At 38.1% G+C, this 23,303-nt stretch overlaps 2 protein-coding genes across 7 annotated transcripts in view; one reads left to right on the top strand and one right to left on the bottom strand.

The window, feature by feature from the left end:
- Positions 1-23,303, top strand: part of LOC108097496 — a 48,647-nt gene that overhangs the window by 16,777 nt on the left and 8,567 nt on the right. For all 4 annotated transcript variants that reach the window (XM_017199802.2, XM_017199805.2, XM_017199803.2 and 1 more), the window contains one exon: positions 11,484-12,585. In XM_017199802.2, the coding sequence (XP_017055291.1) occupies positions 11,599-12,585 (987 nt within the window). In that variant the 5' untranslated portion in view covers positions 11,484-11,598. The remainder of the gene's footprint in view (positions 1-11,483; positions 12,586-23,303) is intronic.
- LOC108097501 (protein yippee-like) overlaps positions 1-23,303 on the bottom strand; it is a 105,463-nt gene that overhangs the window by 3,939 nt on the left and 78,221 nt on the right. Inside the window, exon 5 of one of the 3 annotated variants that reach the window (XR_001771788.2) lies at positions 7,257-7,516. The exons of the other annotated variants lie outside the window; for them this stretch is intronic. The gene's annotated coding sequence lies outside the window, so the exon portion shown is untranslated. Of the gene's footprint in view, positions 1-7,256; positions 7,517-23,303 lie in introns of those variants that run through there. 3 annotated transcript variants of the gene reach the window in all.

A 23,303-nucleotide genomic window follows, 5' to 3' on the forward strand; every position in this document is an offset into this window, starting at 1 on the left:
TTTAAATAAAAATAGCATGAAAACCACTTTTTGGGTTTCTCTTTTTGCATCTCAGTAATTTTCCTTAATTGTTATTTGTTTAATTGCGCTCATTGTTGTTTGGTTTATGTGCGGACTTATATATATATATTTTTTCTTAACTGTTTGCCCGGCTTTGTTTGCGTTTTGGCTTAGCTAGCGTTTGCCTTTCTGATAATTTAAATTCTCATTTCTAGGCTTTTTTCTTTGCTTTGTTTTAATGGCTTGCCCACATTGTTGTAATTAAAATCCGTTTAACGGTGTTTTGCATTTCCTTCGCTTCACATGAAAAGCCTACGAACTTGCTGCACTTCTTCTAGAGTTTTTCCTTTGGGAACAAACAACAAAGTTCGAAATTGCCCCGTACAGTGAAAACAATTTATGTGTGTCTCGAGTATTTCCCCCTGCAGCTCAACAACTCAGCTCCAATGATGTCGGGAGCAATTAAGTGTGGAACCCCTCCCAAAAACACATATCCCCATAGTTTTTTTTTTTGTTGCTGTATGTTGTTTATGCAGGTACTAAAATATATATATATATCTTTATGCATATGCCTGTTCGCTTGAGTTTTGTTTGTTCGCACACGAGAAACGTGCCAAAGCAAAACAAAATTAGAAAAAAAAAGAAGAAAAACCCAGCAGCAACATGAACATTGCAACTTTAGCAGCAACAATCGTTTGAAGTCAGCTGCTGCTGCTTCTCTCTCAATTAACTTTGCATGCATTTAATTGCTCGGACAACGAATTAAATTTGATTAAAAGAAAGCCAAGTAAATTATATAAGTGTTACCTCAGCCAAGATGTAAGTAAGTCTTACAGAACAAACAATATATAAATAGGCGCATATTGCAAACATAAAATATTCCTCCTCTATGATGTCCCTTCATTAATTTCCTGCCCATTTTATTGGACTTTTTTCGACACGAAGTTAAGCTCCTTGGCTAACATTTTACTTTAATTTTGTCGCCACTTAATTTTGATTTATTTGCGCCTGTCATTTGGCGGTGTTTTTTGCCCGCCCCCACCCATTTGCAATTTTCTCTGTTTTCCTTTGGATTTTTTTTTCTTTTTTGGGCCTGATTTGACATTTAAATGCTACAACGATTCGTCTGCTTTGAGTGCCTGCTGCCAGTTTGTCTGTCTGGCTGCTAGCTTGGCTTTCATTTCCGTGTGACCCAAATTTCTAGAGAGACGACAAATTGCCAAGAGAGATTTTCATTTGGCTTCTGTTTGGCGCCTCAATTGCCATTCACCCACGGCAATTAAATGGTTTTCAAGTTAACCTTTCGCCGACAGCCCACAATAATATTAATTATAGTTTTTGATGCTTAGCTTGAATGGGCTTTCAATTAAAGAGGCTTGACAATTAATTAATTAAGTCCCTGGGAGTTTTCGTGTGTGTAAATGGCTTTCCCTTTTCGGAGAAACTGACGGTTAACATGTCTTTCACTTAAAGCATTAAGTGTTTGAAATATTGTTTTGAAGAAATGGCAAAATATATATATATATTATACTTTACCTTTAAATAAATTAAGTTTGTAAAATATAGCCTATTCATCAGAATTCGTTCGCAACCGATTCATTATCAGGGTTTACGCTCAATTGACTTTCGATAAACTTGCGAGGGTAAAATGAAACCCCCTCAATTCATTTTTTACCTTGTGAAAAGTTCGTCCCCCTTTCCCCGTTTTTTACCCTCTGGATTTTGGAGTGCATCATGAATATGCCGCCGTTGTTGTTGATGTTGTTTGTTAGCCTGTTTTGTTTGTTTTACCTTTTTATGGCCTGACGCCAGGAGTCAGCTTCCTCTGAGTTTTCTTCTTTATTTATGTTTGCTGTTTTAGTTTTTTGTTGTTTTTTTTTTTTTTTTTTTTTTTTTGTCGCCAAGTTCAAGCAATGAAATTCATAAGATGGTGAAAATCTTGTCGCCACGCCCAAACATATTTTTAATGGCATTTCGCGTGGAAATTTATGTTTTCAAATATTTACAAGTTTCTACCATTTTGGGGCAGCTGCTGTTTCGTACTTAATTATAGGGAAAATGTGTTCGGTTGCCTTTCCAATTCTGCCGTTTATGCTTAATGTAAAACTTTATGTATTATCTTATTCGTGCTTTTACACCTTTCTGATTGTTTTCCTCCTTTTTTCGGAGAGTTTTCGTTTGCCGTATCATTTGATTGATTACCAAAGTTGTTTGCTTAAAAGGGCTTTGGATTACTGGTTTCAATTGAGTTTTTCCTTTCAGCCAGTTTGTTTTTATTCTTTCATTTATTTACATTATTGGGCATTTTTTTTTTTTTTTTTGGTCTTTTGAGATTTAACTGATTTTATTCCAAGGTTGCGCCTGGACACAATCAAAGGGCTGCATTATAAGTCGAGTTTTGCCCGTCAGCTCCAACTCCACGTAAAGTTATCTCAAGGTAAAGTCCACAGAAAATAAAAACCAATCGCATAAGGTAAAATACGTACAAAAATCGACATTAAAGGGCATAATACTCCAAGGTCGGCTTGTTGGGTTTTATTTTTTTTTATGGAGTTTGTTGTTGCTGCTGCGAGTGCAATTGCAAATTAAAAATTGTTTTTCCATAATTATTTCCTCTTTTTGCGCTGCTCCAGTTGATTGGCTTGTGTACGAAAAAGGTTGTCCACGATTGTGTCAACTTGTCGCTGTCGTTTTTCGGACACTGAGGCACACAAAAGATATATAAATATTTAACAAAAATACAAAAAAATAAAAGACAAAACAAAACCAGAAAAATGTTTCCCGGTTATGCAATCCCGATTGCCTGCAGGCCAAAATGAAATGGTTTTTTGTTTCATCACAGGCGATTTTTAATTGTAAGCTGTAATTGCTTTCGAAAACTTGTTTGTGCAGTCTTCAAAAATATACGTTTATGCTATAAAAATATTTTGGTTTTAATGTTTACAATATGTTTTAGCTCTATCTACCAATTAATTATCTATTTTGAAAGCACCTTTGGTTTTAACAGGAGAAATCTCCAGCATTTGTGGGGGTGCTGTCCGAAATGAAGATATAACTCCTCGAGACAACCTCGATCGAGTCAGACTCAAACTCAAGTCCCTGCAACTCCGACTGCGACTCCTTTTGAGACTGTCTCTCTGCCCCCACGAAATGTCACTTGCCACAGGGCTCTCTCTCTGCTATTTGCTATTTGCCATTTGCCTTCGGAGTCGAGTAGAGCTCCATGTGTCATTTTTATCGCTTCACTCTATGGTAAGCCCCCAAACCCCGACCCCCTTCTTCCCCCCTTTTTTGCCCACCCCTCCTCGAATTCAGAGTGCTCCGAGTGGCGCTGCATAAAATTGCCAACTACACAATCGCAGTCTGGCTTGGTTTTTATGACTCAGAAGTGCTTTACGCTGTGATTGAGTAGACAGCCGACCGCAGTGGCGGCGGGCAAAGGGGATACCAACAGGGGATCAGGTCTACATGTATATGTACATATACTCGTATATATTTGATGTGGAGCGAGAATGAAAATGTGGAAATCGAAATTGTGAAAGTTACGCTAAATGACGGCAACTTGTCGCTGACTCTTTATCAATATAAGAACTCCTCAGTGCCTTGAATAATCACCCACTCATCAGGGAAATCGGATATATATAAATATATAGGGTAGTGATTCAGCGGCAATCGAAAAGAAATGGACACCTTTTTATCAGAAACGAAAAGGCGGTAAAATTACAATATAGAATATATTATTGTATTCCAATAATCTTTATTTGAAATCATTGAGTTCTGTTTGGTTTTCGTAAACATATTTTTATTATTATGTTGTTTTCGAATTATCCTTTACTTAACTACGGGCTTTTAAGTGTTATTAAGCCTTGTGCATATTTAAGACCCTTTTTCGAAGATTTATACCTTCGTGTTGGGTTATCAGATCTGGGAACCCTTGTATCTTCGGTTACCGCACAGTAATTTGCAGAAATTTGTTGCTGCCTTCCCCAATATCTTTATGTGTGTGTGTGTGGGTATGTGTTTGTGTGCATATATATATCTGTGCGCGTATATAGCTCGGACATGATAGCCACTTGCCACTTGGCCACTGGCCGCTCTGGGCTGCACTTACCTGGCTTACCTGGCCAAATTCCCAGTCATTTGGGTTCACTCCGATCCCCCATTTGCCCTCCGCTTTCTTCCCCTTCCCTCAACTGGCTCCTTTCCACGGGGGGGCAGTTTGTGTTGGCCATTTCGGTTGCCGTTTTCGGTTGTTATGGCCACTTGCAACACACAGAAACACAAGCACACACAGAGACACATATACAAACGATGCACGAACAACATCATCACGTAGAAAGGTAGACGAACAACTCGAAAAAAGGCAACGAAACGAAAGAAAAATATCTGAAAAATTGATTAAAGTTCTTGCAACGCGCAAGCAGCATCAATTACCTGTTGCGGTTGGCTCTGAGGTTTGGCAACACAACGGCAATACAAACGGCAGCAACATCAGCGACGGCAGCAGCAGCAGCACGAAGCGAACAGCAGCAGCAGCAACAACAGCAGCAGCAACAACAGCAGCAGCAACAACAGCAGCAGCAGCAACATCAACCAAAATCAGGTGAAGGAGATGAGGCTGCGGCTGCAGAAGATGAGGCACAACCGAGCCAAAGTTAAATATGATTACAGCGCTTGGCTTTTAGTTTGAAGCATTTTTCAATATATGCGATGATAAAAAAAAAATTCGTTGTGGTTGCTTGTTGCTTTTGTTGCTGTTGTTGTTGTTCTTGTTGTTGTTGTTGTTGTTTTTGCTGTTGCTGGTTGGCATAATCAAGCTAAATTTGTTGTTGCCGCCGTTTCGTGAGCTGGCTTCGTGCCGCATTGCTACACGGCAAGAAAAAATGGGTTTGGGAAGTTGTTGCTAAAGAACACATTAATAAGATAAAGATAAAGATTTAAATTTAATGCTATATGAAGCATAATAACCTATTTAAAAAAATCTTTCTTCTATACTTTACTTACTAAATAATCATCTTGCATAAAAAATGTTTCTCAGACTATTTAACCTTTCTGTGCAACAGAGAATTTCCAGTTTTGAACTTGGGCATGGCTTTTCTTTGGCTCTCCCCTCCTTAATTTTTCAGCTGTCTCCATCTCCTTCTTTTTATATATATTTTTTTTATATTTTTTGATTGATGATATTACATTTTCAGCTCATGTGAGCGCCCTTCTCTTTCCCACCCTCTAAGGCCATCTCTTTCGCGCTCAATGGCTGCGAAGAAAGCGCTTAATTGCTTTTGAATGCTTTCCGTGAGTTGCATTTGCCGCCGCCAGCAAAACAAAAAGAAAAGACATGAAAAAATTGTAAGGAAAAATAAAATAAAAGAAAAGAAAATAAAAGAAAAGACAACTGGCTGTTGGGGACCGGCTTGTTTATGTAAAAAATGTAAAATCATTAAGGCAAGCACAGCAGCAACTTCTGGCCTCGTCTTCAACTTGGGTTCTCTTCGCTTGTTCTTTGGGTTCATTGTCTATGGGTCCACAGTTTGACAAGCATTGCGGTTAAATGCCAAGCAACCCGGTCAACAACAAAGGGAATCTTTAAAGCTCGGCACAGCCACTCGAGATGGAAACACTCGAGCGGAGGGCACCACCTCCTCGAGTTCCTCCCCCTCAATTGTGTAGAAATACCAGCTAGAAAATCGAAAATCCAACCGCAAAGTGGAAGACTGTGAAGAAACGTCTGAAGAAGCCAAGGCAAGTCTTCTTCGAGCAGACTAACATTTTTCTGAGGTATATCGAAAAGGTCGCTAGTGGTTGGTAAATTATTTCTGAATTTTATTAAATTAATACATTTTATCTAAAGCTCATGTTTTATTTATATTGATATTTTGTAATATTTTCAATGAAAATCTAAAACTATTTTCTGAACTGCAGAGTATCTTCCCTTCCTTGTTTTAAGATTTTTAAAAACCTTTTAAGCAGGGTTTATTTTTTGGTTGTTGCCGATTTCAGGCTTGGCTTATTTATTTACTTTTGAAAACAATAAAGGAAAACTCCCTTCAGATTTTGCAACATTTTCAAAGCTGAAGTAGCTGGTTAGGACCAGAAAAAAGAAGAAAAAAAGCGAGGCAGAAAAAAAATACCATTTGCTGCATCATTAATGGAGCCAGTCTGAGGGGAGGGGCTCAGACCCCCGGTTCCCCTCAAAACCCCCTTAGATCATTGGGTAAATATCAACAAGCGTCCGTCCATGTCTGCGCGACTAAAAGATTTTTTCAATTCCTGGAATTTAATCAAGGTGCATCTGCAAGCCGGGAAGAAATAAGAGAAAAAAAAGAGAAGACCGCTGGCGGTGGCCGATGATGTTGTGTTGCTCTGTGGATGTGTCTGCCCAAATAGTTAAAGGGCAAAATAAATAAACGTTGTTGTTGTTGCTGCTGTTGCTGTTGTTGTTGTTGCTGTTGTTGTCGGTCGACAAATGTGACGACAACGCCGACGAAACGAAGAAACCCTTGCCTATAATGATGTGCCGATAATGAAAGAGCAAGTTAATGTTGCTGTTGCTATTGCTGTGTGAAATCATTTTGTAGATGCGCGTGATGCGATAATATTTCTACACCCTTTTTGCTTTTCTTCTCCGCTTTATTTTTTTTTTTTATATATATATTTTTTTATTTCTACCTAGCCAAGAAGCTGTTTTGTATCTGCGAGTAACTCGTACTTTTGCTGCAATGACATTTAATTGTTGCAACACCAGCACCTGCAAAAAAAAAAAAAATCTGAAAAAATATAGAAACGTTTCACACGCTCGGAAAATCAAATGGAAAAGAAAATAAAATAATTTGGAGTAGAGCAAAAACTGTGTGTTTTGTACTGTAGCAGCAGCTGCTCGGTAAGAACAAAATCAATTTGCTGGCACAATAGGAAAATATATAGAGTAGATCAGCATGATAGAGATCCGGAACGACAGCTGTTGCTCCTCTATTGTTTTGTGTCGAATAGACTTGTGTAGTCAGCACGAAATGTATCTCATAATTTGTAGGGGTTACCGCTTTTACCTGCTTAAAACTGCTCAATTGTTCTCGAAGGATGCACGGTTTGGAAACCGGTTTGGTTCCCAGATTTATACGTACAAATTTTACACCTGCAGAGATACAGATACACGCAGTCAGAGATTAAGGTATGAATATGTTCGAACAGCAATTACCACAGTATAGTGGCTTAAATACCAACCATCTATTATGCAGGGCCACCCAAAAAGGAGATTAAAATTTCAATGCTTTCAATTTATTATTACAAAATAATTTAGATGAAAATCATTTCGGAAATTTCTCGATTGCCATCTGATTTTTGCGTGTTGCCCTTATTAAACATTCATCGTTCATTCATTGGACAGGGCAATCGGGCACTGAAACAACAATGAATACAAATTAAAGACCATCAAAAGCATTATGATGAGTGCACAATATTGGCAGGTAGAAGCAGTCGATTGTCAAAAGAACGGAAAGCGGCTTAATATTGATATGACAGGCTGAAAATGAAAACGCAAAAGTTAAATACAAAGTAAACGAACGGAAAAATAAATCTATGCATTAAATCTTTAAATTATGTTTGCTTGTAATTAAGTCATTATTGCATTTCTTTGAATATTTCAAATACCGTTAATCGGCAAAGTCCATTTTCAGAAGTTTTGACAGTGCACAAAAATGTCAAAAAAAAATCGGCCCAAAAATAAATTTTCCAATTTTGATGTAGGGATTTATATAATCAAATCACGTGCATTTTAAGGTATACCACTTCAAAAACGGAGTTCTTAAACCAAAGATATGCTTAGATTCTAGTGCGCATTGCTTATTTTATAGGCTAATTTGCTGCGGCAACTTAGTCATTGCACTGCACTTGACTGACTCATTCTTGCTGCTTCATCCGCTTTTGCCCCTTTGTTTCGTTAGCCATTTCCTGTCACGTCCCTGCCACATGAGACAACAACAAAAATGAGGCAAGAGCAACAGCAGCTTCAAGCGGTCAAAGAATTTGCGAGGAAACGAGAGGGAACGAAAGTATGCCAATTTCCAGGGTCAGGGCCTAAAGAAGAAGAAGAAGAGGTAGAAGTAGAAACCATTCAATAGTCTGGGTTTTCATTCAATCCTATTTTCCCTGCAGTTGTAAAAAGATAAGGGAATCAGGAAGCTAAGCGCTAATCAATCTTTTATACCCTTTTATTCCCGAATACTTTTCTATTATAAATAAAAATAGTTTTACTTAGTTAAATCCGTTACTGGATTTCTCCCTGCTCAACTATCATTTTCACTGACTAATGCAATTATTGGCAGAGAGCGCTGGAAATGAAGTGGAGTGGTAATGAGGTGGGGATTTTCCGGAGAAAGCCTGGGTTATTTGCCAAGGGATTATCGCAAATGGGTTGCCAACCCGTTAAAAAGTCAGCTTTCGAAGGGCCTTTTTCAACGACCGTCTTCTTCGTCATCCTGCAGATACTCCTCTTAATTTTCCCCCAATCTCCTGCCCTTTATCCTTGACATCTTTTTGTCTCATTAACATTTGCGCCGCACAATCAACGACAGTCGAGACTGGACAGCGTTTTTTATGCCGTTGTTGTGTCTGTTTTTTGTCGCCGTTGTTGCATCTTCTTCATGACACTCGGCGTCCACTCCCTTTCTCCTCACTTTCTCCCTGGCAATTTTTCAACGCTTCGGTTGGATAATGGCCAAAGTGCACAGTGGTACAAAAAATTTCTGTCGATGGATTAATCGCTTAATAAAACTTTCCATGTTTTAGTGAGGGTTAGGTTTTAGTTTTGCTCTTATATAAATTGATATAACTTTAACATAATGTAAGAGTTATCTTAAAGTCAATATTGTAGTCCCATAAAGTGCGCCAACTATTCTGAAAAATATGTTTGCTTCACACCAAAGTTAATTATAATAGTGCTGGACAGTTTTTGCTTCTGAAAAATTGTCTGCAGTGTTAGTCTTCACTAAAGTTCCTCTGCCAATTGCCCTTTGCCAAAGCCAATGACACTTTTATTTTCTGATTTATTTTACTTTTTTTTATTTTCTTTTTTACTGCGAAAAACACATTGCAAACTGTTGCATCTTACTGCCAATTTCTTGTAACTCTAATTTCATTATTTTATTAAAAAAAAGGGTAAGTTGTTGAGGTAAATCGTTTTTAAAATCAAATATTATATATTAAAAAGAAGCTGATGCATTAATCTTGCCAGTTTAAAAATGAATGCTGTTCTACATTTATTGATAAATGGGTAGCTTTTTTTTAGGGGTATCGTTGCAATTATCAAATATATAATCGTGTAGTTAGTATTTTTTTTTTTTTTTTTTGAGCGCTTAGAGGGTATTTAAAGCTACGACTTGTTAACACCCACTTTTTGTTCTACTTTTATTATCGTTGCTTCTGCTGCAATTTCAATTTGGTCTTTGTTTTGCTCTCTGTTCTTTGTTTTTTTTTTTTTTTTTTTTCGTTTTGTCATGGTTGATGTTGCTGTTGCGCTTGATGTTGCTGCTGCTCCTCGCGATGTTGCTGCTGTTGTAGCATTTGTTTGACAAGCACCACGTACAACATGCTCGTTTGGCGAGGGTTCGGGGTATATGAGTATGAGTTGGCTACAAAATTAAAAATGATATGGAATCAACAACGGGCAGTCAGCGAGCAGAGGAGCTGGGGAAATTGGCAAGCAAAAGATGCACTCGACCATGTTAACCAAGGGCCGAGAACCCGGGAAACAAGCCAGTGGAAAGGCAAAAAAGTCAACTTTATGACATGTACACACTGAGTTCGGGGCGGGAAATGGAAGTAAACAAATACAAATGGAAACAATTAAGGGGATTGGGGATAACAAAATGGGATTGGGGCTTAGAATGGGATTAAAGTAGGGAAGCAAGCTAAAAAGGATTTAAAGCAACAGGTTAGGAAATCAACTGATTAACCCTTTGAGGGGCACATTTTTCTCTTTGGCGAAATTTCAGTATTAATGGTTGTATATAGGTTTTCGTTGTCGCTGATTACGATTCTGATATCGGAATTGTGAAATTTTGGATATTAATCTACTGATGTCAAAATCGTTATCAGCAACCCCGAAAACCTATGTACAACCATTGATATTTGAATTTCGCCGCGTAACAAATAATGAAATCAAACGGAAAGATTCGTCAAATAACACTATTTTCAACTTATTCAAAAAATTTTTTCATGAAAACTAGCCTGCCGAAAATTCTGAAAAAAACATATGTTTTTGTTCAATGTACATGCTCGTCAGAAAAAAATTTTCATAATTTTTGGACCTGTAGTTTGCACTTTTATTCAAAAACACGACCGTTTTTTTCAAGTTTGAATTTTTATAACTAATTAATTAATAACAATTTCACGAAAATTTTTTTTTCATAACTTTTTATAAGTATTTGAGAGTCTAAATGATAATATATTTTTACTAAAACGAGTGCAGTGCGAAAGAGATTAATTAAAAACGGCAAAGAAACAAGTGGGAAGTATACTTCCCACTGCCCCTCAAAGGGTTAATTGGATATAATTAAAGTTTTAAGTGTGCTAATACATGTTAAAATATACTCTGCATATCTGAATCTGGTGAATCATTCTGTTTTTCACTCCTGGTATATTGTGCATTCCTTAACAAGTATTTTTGCTATCTTTTTGTTCGATTACTTATTCCTTTTTGTGTCATTTTATTATGACGTCAGCGTTTAATTGACAGTTGGTAAGGTTTTTCCATCCTCCAGTTTTTCCTTGCCACCGCGTCTCATTCTTCTATTTTTGGTTCAAACTTTATGGAAATGTCTTGAGCAAACACAGAATAGTAGAGCGAAAGGGGGTATTGCGCACTTTTGAATATATGCAATTGGCAGTTTTATTGCTTTTCGATATGCGGAAAATTTTCTAGCTGACACCGCAATATATTTACGCAAGCGAAGTTATGACTTAAAAAAGTTGGAGTGTCACAATTGTAGCTTTTATTTGAATGAAATTTCATGAACCAGTTTTATTTGTAAAATTGCAACATTTGTTATTTGCACTTCCATTAAACGTCACAGTTCAATAGTTCCATAGTTTTAGAAAGTTTTTGAGTAAATTTCAAAATAACAAAAAAAAGTCCATTGTTGACAGAGAGTTGTTGTTGTTTTGGGATCCTGTTACTATATGTACTTCAACTGAAGTTGCTCAAGCTCCTTCTTCTTTTTGCATCCGTTGCGGCTGAAACAATGGCGCCAACTGATATTGCTCTCTGCAACTGAAGTTGCATTTGTGGCCGACATATCTCATTACAGTTTCCTCTCCTTATTTTCCCTCAAAGGAGCTGCAAACATTGCGACAGCTGCAACATGCAAAAGAGTTGGAAAAAATAAATACTCCTAGGCTAACTGCTTTATATGTATATGATTTTTGCTGGAAATAAATGCTAGACTTTGGCTAATACATACATATATATCCGATCTCTGTCTCTCTTGCAGCTACGCAAACTGGTGGAAAATTGTGGCAAACTTGCGTCGCCAACCCAACTGTCATTGTCTTTGGCATTGGGCAACATTTTAATTGAAAAAGTTTTATCCAGAGAGTGAGTGAGAGATGACTGTGAAATTGGCCAAGCTGTTTGGGGGCGTTGAGGTACTCGACTCGGCCAACAACCAGCAGCATCAGGAGCAAATGCAACACCAGCAACACCAGCAACATCAGCAGCAACAGCAGCAACCGCTGGCTGCAACAACACAGCAACATTTGCAACAGCCACCGCCTCTTCCACCGCCAAATGCGAATATGAAGAGTCTGAAGTATTACGAGCACCTGCAGGCCACCTACGACTGTCACGATCTGATGGATCATGATCATGACCACGATCAGGATCAGGATGACTACGAGGACACCTGCATGCAGCGCAATCATCCGTACAACAATTCACAGCGACCGCTTTTGGGCGACCGACGACCCCAACTCACCGTGATGAGTGTTGGAAAGAAGGGAAAGTCGGGAATAAGCCAGCAAAATCTGCCACTGCCACTGCCACCGCTTCCGCCGCTGAGGAGCTACATTTCACCCTATGTGCAACAGCAGAAGCGCGACAGTGCCAAAGGTTTGCACGGGTTCAACGATTTCGATGCCCTGTCGCAGCAGTACAATCAGCACCTTCAAAGTCCCCACATCGGTTATCCCTATGGAAGTCCTCCCTCGCCCACAGCTCAATCCAGTGATTTCTGCTTTGACCGGCAGACTGGGTTGGTAATGCTGCCCGGAACGACGGGTCAGCTCATCTCGAGCAGCTCGAGCAACTGCAGCAGTTCGCACACGACCTCCACATCCTCGCCCACTCGATATTACCCGGCGGATCATCCGGTGAGCAGCTCGCTATATCCCTCCCGATTCGAGGACGACTTCTGCATGCGTCGACCTCCAGTCGTTCCGGATGGTTCATCGCCGGACTGCCGGATTGCCGGTGAGGGTGGACCCTTCATCTTTGGCATCGCACCGGAGCAACAGGCCACGGATTACGGCAGCAATCCGCTGCCGCCAACGCCCCCGCAGCTGAAACAACAATCTGTGATTAGTAGGAGTCCTCTGGTGAGTTATCATTCCACATATTTCAATTTAATAACAAACTCTTTGAAATACACAACTTTGTAATAGGTATATATTTGACAAAGTTATGACTTCAGGAAGTGTAGTATTAGGTAATATGTCTGCAATCTATTATGATGGTAGATAGTACACATCTTTAACATCTTTAGGTAAATTTACCAACTAGGCTGGTCCGTTAAAAAACTAACTAGAAAGATATTCTCTGTTGATATTCGTGAATATTTTCCCAGAGAAAAGTGGGTTGGATGGTTTGGGAAGTGTTACGAGAAGTTCACAGCATGCAACTGCTGGAAATGCGGCAGAAACTTTTACAATCGATTGGTGTTCTTCCCCTCCTTTCATTTTTTCTTTTGTTGCACTCTGTTTTGGTAGTTTAAGAATTTACCGCTGCTGCTGCTTTTCGCGTGGGAGTTGTCTTTGTGTGGATGTTGCTGTTGCTGTTGCTCTTGTTGCAGCAGCACCACAAGTTGCCGCTTCCGTTCGAGTTGCAAACAGAGCTGCTTTCAACGTTTCGCATTGGGACGTCTGTCTATTTTGATAATGGCACAAGATGCTCGTCGTCGTTCACCTGGCAGACCGAACCAAATGGTCAGTGGAGGGTTAAGATGCAGGGGGTTGGGTAAGAGGGTTAAGAACAGCCGGAAAGAATAAAATCCTCTCAGTGCAGCAGCACCCACACAAAGACAAAACCCAACGTCAATGTCTGAGGGAACGTCTGCTTGAGCTTTTCATTTAAACAGCCAGCTGGAGGAAATTCAGGAACTGCCCTTCCCTCACTTTACCGTTTTCTACCATTTTTCCCGGCACTTCCATCCGCCCATTAAAGCCAAGCAAATTAAAATGTTGCACAAATAAAATGTAAGAACCTTTTCACGTCGCTCGCCATTTTCCCATGCTGTCAGCAGGACGAACGGATTCCTTTGCTGCAACGGGCGACTGGATTAAAGCACATTTCGTGAATTAATAATGAAATTAATTCATGAATAGCAAGTGTGAGCGAGAGCAAGGAAAAGAGCGGCCAAAAATCGCTCAATTAAAGCATGAAATGGGCTCTTAAAAGAAATGAGGAAAAACTATAAGATAAGGAGGTGGCATAAAAAGCTACGAAGTAAAAGAACAACATGGTAACTTAAATGGGAATATATTTAAATAATATCTTAATGTAATTATGCAGCAAAATAAGAAAAACAATATCATGCTTAAGGTAAAACCCCTTAAATAAATTAAATATTGACAAAGGAAACCAGCTGGAAAATCGCCTCGCCTGCAAGGAGACAAAATTTCTTTGGCCAAATGTGCCTGGGCCCAGTTAAAAAAGCAAATTACACTAATGAAATGTTTTAACCCTGATGTGAATGCACTTCACACCACTCCAAACTTCCAGCCGCCCACTTTTGCCCCGCTTTTCCACCCATCGAGAACCGCAAAAGTCGACAAATGTGGCAAAGAAGGAACGGGGAAGGGAAAGGGGGGAAAGCGAACCACAAAAGTAGAAACTGAAATTAAGGAAAAAGAAAATTTCGTAATTACACTTAAGTTGGTTAATTGTCGGACAGATATTCCGCTTCTTCTGTTGCAACTTTTCCGCTTTTCCGCAGTTTGCGAAAATGATTTTTATGGGTATACTAATTATACAAATTTAATTGGATTTGTTTTACTTTAAATTGGTTCGGTTTAAAATGTAATGAATATTATTTTCGGCAATCAAAGTACTTAAAGTATTTAGCTATGTGGATATTAAACAATGATTTCTCAGGGGTATTTACAACTTCGAATTACTGATTATGCATTTAGTTTAGCTTAAGATCTGTTTTAACGTTTAGAAGCAATAGAAACTCAACCTCGACACTTTGGCAAACTTTACTAGGATCTGTGTGAGTTAGAGGGAAACAGAACGAGCAAAAGAAATGGGCGGAGAAAGGGGGGCCTTGGATTCGTAGAGAAAGCTGAGTGCATGTTAGATACAGATACATGCAATCTATGGGTTAATTACGCTACTTTCCCAGATTGCCAGAATGCACAAATAAGCATTGCGATTAGCATAAAATATACAAATGGAGAGAGGAGGCAAAGCTAGGCAGTTGGCCAAACCAAATAGTCGAAAACAAACCAAATTGGTGTTTTCATTTTCTGTTCAATTGCTAAATAGAATATACATATATATATATTATGTCTGATTTCGGTACAACTTCAAAAAACAACAAAACCATACAAATAAATACAACAATATGTTTGCATACGATTCGGATTTAGCTATATATGTATATATATCAAGTATTAACGTTAGCAATGTATTGATAGTAGCGATTGTGCTCTTACTAAGGACACTATTGAGGTTTTTCGGTCAGCTCCACTTTATATACTGAGTGTTCTATAAACGGCACACAAGGTTGCGGTCTAAAAACGACACAATGCATAAAAAAAAAACATCGGCAACATCGAGCTACATTTGTTGCTGTTCTAAAGCAACAAATCAAATTGAATTGCGAAAAATCGTCTTCGATTACACGGCCACAGAACCATACCATATATGCATATATATAAATCGTAAAAAAAATCACAATGTTTTTGGAAAGGGGAGTGGAGCATTGTGAATCGTTTTGTTTTGGCATTGCAAGCTCAATGGGCATTTGATAAGTAGCGCAATATCGATTACACTGCTCAACAAAAGGTGTGTGAATCAGTACACTGTGACTCACGATGAACTAGAAATTATTTAGCAACAACTTCATTTATTAAACTCTTATCTAAAACAATCGTAATGGTGATTCTTATATATTTGTTACGTTTTTATGCAGTTCAGTGTCTTCTGTTGCTCGATTTACCTGTTTTGCTCAGCTTGTTACCATTACGTTTACTGTTCTGATTGTTGTTACTTATGGTCTGTCTTACTTATGGTCTTTTTCTTCTTCGTATTCTTTGTTTTGGTATAACATTGCATTGAAAATTATGCCACTTAAGATCAATTTACCTTTCAGCTTTAAAACAAAAGCAAAGCAAAGCACTGGCTGAAAACAAAATCCAAGTAAAAATTGTTGTCTGCCGCAGCTGCAAATGTTGTCGGCTGTTGCAACTCGGATAATTGAAATCACTCTTGATAATGCACTGAGCAAAAAATGCGGGTTAAGCATATAGAATTACGTACATACATATATGTATGAAATGTAGGCAAATTTTTGAACTGACCCCGATTTCGAAATTCGTTTTAGGTTATTAAAGTATTTTTCTTTGCATTTAAATGGAAGTATGTAATTGATTTGTTCAGCTAATCAGCTTTAAAATAATGATTCATGCATATAATATATCTAGTATCTTTTGGTAATTAATAATAAACACACAGATGTATATTTTGTATATAAACTGCACTGCTTCTAGTAAGTCTCTCATGTTTTGCGACTTATTTGTTTTGCGTGGAGTGGTTGTTACCGCCATAGTTGTTGCCACATAGTTAAGTTGTTTTGGCCCGCGTCGTCGCACTGTCTGACAAAGTTAAAGCTCCAAATCGGCGGTGCACATGGGGGTGTTTGGCTGCGTTTGGCGGGGAAGGTGGTGTCGGTGGGGTTTAGTGGTAAATTGCAACCTGGCGCGACCAAATGGCTGGCCAAAAGCCGAGGTGCTCTGACCAACCGAGCAGGTTTCAGCGACCATGAGACAACACACACAAATGCAAACACAAACACTAACACACTCGGACACATTTGGACACCACTTAAGGCAGCATCTGGACCACGAGCAAAAGCACCACCCACCACTCCCCCCTCATCCTTTCCCATCCACCGCACGCCTGTTGCATTATTTGATTAAAAAGTTTGGCCCAAACCCCGCTCTTTTCCCCAACAACAACGTCGAGTTTACTTTTAGTTTTATGGCCCGCCTCCTCCTCTCTTCCCTTCTCCTTCGAAAGTTGGAGGTGTCTCGGAACTAGAGTTTCCGGATTGATCCGATTTCGTTGGCTCCGTTCGGACAATCTTTATGCCGTGTTTTGTCCCCAGGACTGGGTTTAATTAACTTGATGGGCTGGCATAAATGCAGATGCACATTTCTATTCCGCTTACCTCCCCTTCCCTTCCCTTCCCTTTACTCCGCTGAGCAGATCGGGGTGTATATACATACCATATGTGTGTACATGTGTATCCACCTTTCGGGCGGTGCGGCGAGCCATCTGCCACACGAGTGGGTTGGTTGGCTGTGGCATTCAGTTGCCGGTTAAGTGCGAAATTGGGGTCGTCATCTTCAGAGTTGCACAGCGAAAGAGACGGTTTTATATGTATAAAATAGACAGTGGCGATAGACCTTATAGAACTTTGATCAATTAAATATAGAGGTATTGCAAAAAACTGCTATGTCTTATTAAAAATAGGTTCTTAATTATTGAACAATGCATTTTATAAAAATTATAATCGCATAATAAGTCGGTTAAAATCCAAACGAATTTGAATTACAAGAAGCTGTAGAAATGCTTTTAAGCACTTGCCAATTATCGTTGCCTAATTAGTTTTTATTCAATCATAGCCTTTGTATTTGAGTCTGGTCTAGCACTTAATCCCATTTTAATCCCAGCTGCTAGTTTTGCGACCACGGGTGCACTTTTCAACTGGGCGAGAGCGAGATGGCGATAGCCCCACTACGTGGCTGTCATCGCAGTCGTTGCATGTGTAATTTGCTGAATTTTTAATTATGACACAGAGCGCAGCACGAAACAGGCAGACAGACAGAGATACGGATCCAAATCCGAAAGGTAGAAACACCCGGCGAAAGGGAAGGGGCAGGGGAAGGGGGAAAAGGGGAAGGGGCGTGGTAAGGGAACTTGTGTGTTTGTGGATTGCAGGTTAATCTGCCGTGTTGCATGTTGCATTTGCCAGTTGGCAACTTATCTAACTGTCAAGCGGGTCTCCCAAAGTCGCTTTAAGCCCCGTGTCGTTGCTGCTGCTCCCAGATGCCAAATCAATGTGCCACGCCAGTTGCACGAAAGGTATCGCATGGGTTAAGGCAAAAGGCGGGAAAGCGAGGAGGAGGAGGGTTAAGGCTTACAGATATTGCAGGATTAGATGCGATATGGCATTCATTACGGCTGCCATCGGAACAGAGAAAGCTCACAGCATTGCTTTAAATTCACTTGCTAAATAATGCAATGTGTTTTAATATATTTTGCACTTTGTGAGAGCGATTTAACTTAACCCACTGAAACCTTTTACAAAAGATATTATTCCATTATAAGATCCATTGTCTCCCTTGAAAAGTAACACAAAAAATAAATATTTATGCTGGTAATTAAATATATTCCCAGTTTTGATAAAAGAAAAAAAGTTTTACATATTAAAGCTCGGGTTTCGAGTTTAATATTTTAACCAATTGAATATCAATAAACACGCATTTGTCTTTATGTGTTGCTATTTATTTTGTATTAGTTCGTTCCGTTCATTTCCGTTTTCGAAATTTAAAATTTGCCACTAAATATACGCAGAAGTGAAGCCAAACATTTAAATTCCCACCTAAACCATTTGAATATTGAATATTTATAGGTATGTGTTCATGCGTTTTCCATATTTTCCATATTCTTTATACTCTCTTTTATATTATGTACATATTTATATATTGTAAATATTTTTTTCGACTATTTATATTTGTATTTTAGACAATTTTCCCTTTGCCACTTCGCCATTGATGGCTGTCTGTCTGTCATTGACAATTCAATGTGGTTCCCGCGTGTGCGGCTTTTATTGTTTGGTATTAGTGATGCAGTTGCAGTTGCAATTGCAATTGCTATTGCAGTAGTTGCACTTGCACTTGCAGTTCGTGTTGTTGTTGCTTTTGCTGTTTTATTCGGCGGATTGAATGCATTTTGGTCATTGATTGAAATTGACCAATTCGCTGCGGTGGCGCTAATGCAACAACAGCAACCACAGCCGCAGTAGACTAACTATTTTTTCCCCCTGATTTTTATTTCATGGGAGTTGGGCGGAGAAAAGCTTTTCCAATTTGTTGACAATGACAACAAAGAAAGTGACATCAATGTTGCCGTCGCCGTCGCTGTCAATGCAATTCAAATTGTCAGCTGCAGTTGTCGCCTTTCGACCTGTTTTTTTTTTTTTTTTTTTTTAACCCCTCTCCTTGTTTTTTTGCAGCCTGCAGTCCCTTTTTTAAGCCGCCAAAATCAACAAACAAAAGAGGTGAAACTGAACAACCAGCAAACAATAAACTCAAAACCACACCAAAAAAAAGAAAGAAAGAAAAACTTCTGCAACAAGTTAAAGGCGTTCGCTCGTAATATTTTTCCTCGTGACCGAGATCGTTTTTTGCATTTATTAATTGCGCCCGTCCGCAAAGCCAATTAACTTGGCCAAAGGCACCATTTTTATTTTCGCTGCATACTCTCGGGCAGCTGGGAAAATGCGAAGAGGTTTTACCTGCAGTAAAAAAAGGTGGAATGGCAACATGTCGTATGAATAATGCTGCAACAGTAGTTGCAAACCCCAGCTCTCTTATAATTTGATTTATTTTGCTGCTCGGTTTTTGCCCTAAAATAGTTTACTTTCAATGCTGTCAATCACGCTCCTGTTGCTCATTAAAAAATTTATTTTTTTATTCTAGTAGTGGTCACTAAACAAAAAATATTAAAAAAAAAAGAAGAAAAAAAGGCGTTTAAGCTGTCAAAGTAAAGAATTAAATTGTTTTTTGCTTGGTAGCTGCAATTTGCCTGTAAATTCTCGATACATTTTTTCCAAAAATGTTTGTGCAGTAAACAAGAGAATTTAATTTTGCCATTGGAATTCGATTGACTTTTTATTTTAACCAACGAAGTAATGCACATGAGTTCGATCTGCAAATTTATACATTCTTTTTAAGCTGATTTTTAGAACCATTTTTTCAATTTATACTACTATATATACTTTGTAAAGTTTTTTTCATGATCAACCCCTCATAATTGGCGAAAATTGCGTAATAACAAAATTACAACTCCCCCTTGCAATTTGCCACCGCCACCCTTTGCCTTTTTAGCCATGAGTTTTTGTCCAGAAATAGAAACTAATTTCATGTCCATTTTGGCGTGCAACAAATTCTGCTCGTTGGGGCATTGTTGCTCTACTGTTTAGTTTCGGTTTTTGCGGTTGTGCTTTTAGCAGTAACCGCTGCCACGCCCCCGCCCCAAATTCTCGGCCACTATGTTTTGAGGCAATAAGTGGCATGCCATTAAATAGACCGCAATTTTATTAGTTGCCGCTGCTGCTGCTGTTGCATCAAAACAAAGGCAAAATAATAATGCGAAAAAAAAATAATAACGAGGTTACCAATAAACTTGCTTGAAAAACACACAGTGCTTTTCATGAGAGTATAAAAACTAGCAAATTAGAATTTGAAAATCACGAAGAGGAGAAAATTTGGGATTTTCGGTTGTAGTTTACGATGTAAATATTGCCAAATATCGAAAATCAAATAACAAAACCGCGAACTGTTCCATAAATATCATCTGTCAAAAGGCTGTCGATGTGGTTCAAAATTATGGAGTGTGCAAAAAAAATATGTATACAAAAACGACATTAAAATTTAAAGCAAAATTTTGACAACAATTTGACAAGCTTGCAGCATGATTTGGTTTTCATTGAATTTTAAATATTTCAAAGTTGACGCAAACTTTTTGCTTCAACCATGTATTCAATTAAAATCAATTGAGTGCGACAATTTAGAATTTACCCACACGCCTGCATATATTTATGAGTACGGATATTTTCATACCTAACCATAATCCATAAATAATAATTCAATCAATTTCAATTCAAATTCCTTTTGCCAGTTCTTTTTCCTTCTCCTTCTCGTACATACACTTTAAAATTATTGCGATTTTTCCTTTCAAGTTTGTCCTTTTGCGGAACTTAAGGTGCTAAGCAGTTCCCCTGGCGGTTGATTCAATTGCACAAACAAGAGTTTATGGAACTTTAATGCCATCTCTTTCTTATCTTTATCAGCTTTCTCTTTCTTTCGCCAAAACACGTAAATTACAATTTATGCGGCTGTCAACAGTTGGCTAACTGTTTTGTTGTGGGGTGTTGAGACATTAAAAAATAAAGGCAAAAAAAGTGATAAATATAATATATGACAGGTGTTTCTGCTTTATTTTCCTGCTTAAAATACGAGTATATTTTCGATGGTTTTTCTTTGCATGCATAGTACAACTTTGACCCATTTTCAAGTTTGCTGCCCTCCACCCACACAGTAAAGCGGCCTTGTCCTTGTATTTAAAGCATGATTTACATGCTGGACAAAACAAAAAACTTTTAATGGCCATGCAGACAGGCCAGCAACACCAATCTCAACCGAAAGGTTACAACTTGTCCCATAGATTTTATTGTCCTTACTTTTGCTTTCGTATATTTATTGACTTCTTTATGTTGGGTTATTGTTTTTTCGTTCCTTTAATTTCCCTAAAAAATTAGTTTCAAAGTTAAGTTGCTTTTCGCATTTACTTCGTTTTTGCGAACTCCAACTTGGTGGCCAAAAGGAGTTCTCTCTTCTCCAGTTTTGATTTATTTAATCCTTATTGTTATTGCAATTCCTGCTCTCTAAAGTCATTTCTTGTCTCAGCAGGACTTTTCCCATAACCCGGCCAACTATATGTTCCACTAGCAGCCGGCGTAGAAAAGTTTTTCGGTTAAAAAAAATGTATTATTTACATTGGCCACCCGCTGAGAAAAAAGCCAATATTTTTTCAACAATTATTTGACTCGACTTGAGGTCCTCGTGGGACAGTGGATGTCAAGGGTTAAGGCGACAAACTTTTAATGCAAAAAAAAAAAACTGCGGGACCATTCGGAAATAAAATCATAAGTACATAAGTATTTTCGTCAGAGGAGCGATGGCCGAAATGAAATTATTAAAAAGTTGCATATTTACGATGACCAAAAAAACCAGGAGTAAAGTTTTTCCCCTCGCCCCGGGAAATGGGTTTTTTGACATGACCGGCCCTTAACGTTTTGGGGGCTTATTTAGTTTAAGACTTAAACACAAAAACACACACACACATATAGATATATTCATATATACACACGAATATTCCGGAGCAAAGTTTCCTTCTTTTGGCTGGGAGCAAAGTTGCTGTCAAGAGGAGAAACTTGGCTTTGACTTTTGGTTTTATGTACCAAAAATGGCCAAAAAAATAAAGGAATTATTTTTAGTCAGCTTAAGGAGGAAGTTAAGTGAAAGAGAGCCGGAAACAGACGTTTTAATTTAATTTGAAAGGGGACTAAGTCATCCGTGTTTTCTCAATTTTTTTATAGTTGATTGAGAGCTGTGGAAAATGCTCCGGAAAAGTTTGATCAAAGTCTCGAGGAGAGGGGGGGGCAAAATTATGGCCATTAAGGAAATGCTCGGAGAAATTAGTTAAATAATGGCATGGAGAGCAAACAGTAATTTGTACTTAAAAGGTTAATTGCCAGATTTACCGATTGTATAACAATTCTTTTCAATTTCGCTTAAAGGTCAAACCTCTTTGGCTTTAGTGCTATCGATTGTATACATTTTTATTTCGAGCTCGACTTTTTCCCTGGCATTTTCCCCCCATCTCACCACCACTCAACTTGAAGTTACACTTTCGTGTGCTTGTATGCGATATTATCGCCTAACAAGCGGAAAATGGCAACCGAAGGATGGAAAAGTCTTGCGAGGAAAATGGCGAGTAGAAGGAGAAACCTCCTCAAGTTGACAACGACAAAACGCATAGCAATTTAGATATTGATTTAGATAGCGTCTGGCAAATATGTTTTCCCACTCGAACGGGAACAATATTGGGATTACAGGATAGTACACACACTTGCGCTTTCCCTGGCTTTTCCTTCGATAAGTTTGGCTTGTAATTGGCAATTGTACAATGATTGATAAGCAACCATTTCGTAGAATAAGTGCTCGTCCATTAACAGCTAATAACCCATTAATAAATAAACTGAATGTCGCTTTAAGACCTTTAATCCAAATCAATTTCCACTCTGCAAACAATAAACCATTTTTTTTTAGGCCACTTCATTTGAAATTAATTTATTGTACTTGTTAATACTCAGCAAAGTTTTACTGTGATTAAAGCAAGAAAAAATGAGAAGTCGTTCTGAAATATTTCAGTAATTTGTTCAAGCGGTTCCTTTATTAAATAAAGTTTATTTTTTACTGGTGTAAAAACGATTTGATTTAATCACCTCCAACAAACAAATAGTAATAATTGCAAACTGTTGCTCATAAATTAAATTGTTAAATGTTCTTAAAAAAAAGCGCTTACACTGTATTTGCCCTTTCTGTGTTCACTGAATAAATCAAATATACAAAATATTTATTCACTCGACTAGTGCAATAATTGGTGGTAAAAAAAAACATCAAAGGCTGAACAAAACAACAAAAAAAGCAGGAAAAAATTCTGCAAAATGGTAAAGATGAAAAAAATATTAGCTGGTATGCAACTTTTTTGCAGGTTTTGCAGAAAAGTGACCAGATCCCGACACTTCTAAACCCACAACTTTTCTAATTTTGATCCGATTTACAACTGACATATCTCTAGGAATTTTTGTTATTAAAATATATACCAAGCTGCATTATTAGTTTATTTTCGATTTTTTGGTCGATGTTTTGTCATTATTTATGACAAATTTGCTAAAAATTGATTTGCAGAAAAGTGACCAGATCCCAGCACTTTTAAGCCTATAACTTTTCTAATTTGTATA

Source organism: Drosophila ficusphila, unplaced genomic scaffold (assembly GCF_018152265.1).
Source record: "Drosophila ficusphila isolate 14025-0441.05 unplaced genomic scaffold, ASM1815226v1 contig_197, whole genome shotgun sequence".
Classification (NCBI taxonomy): Eukaryota; Metazoa; Arthropoda; class Insecta; order Diptera; family Drosophilidae; genus Drosophila; species Drosophila ficusphila.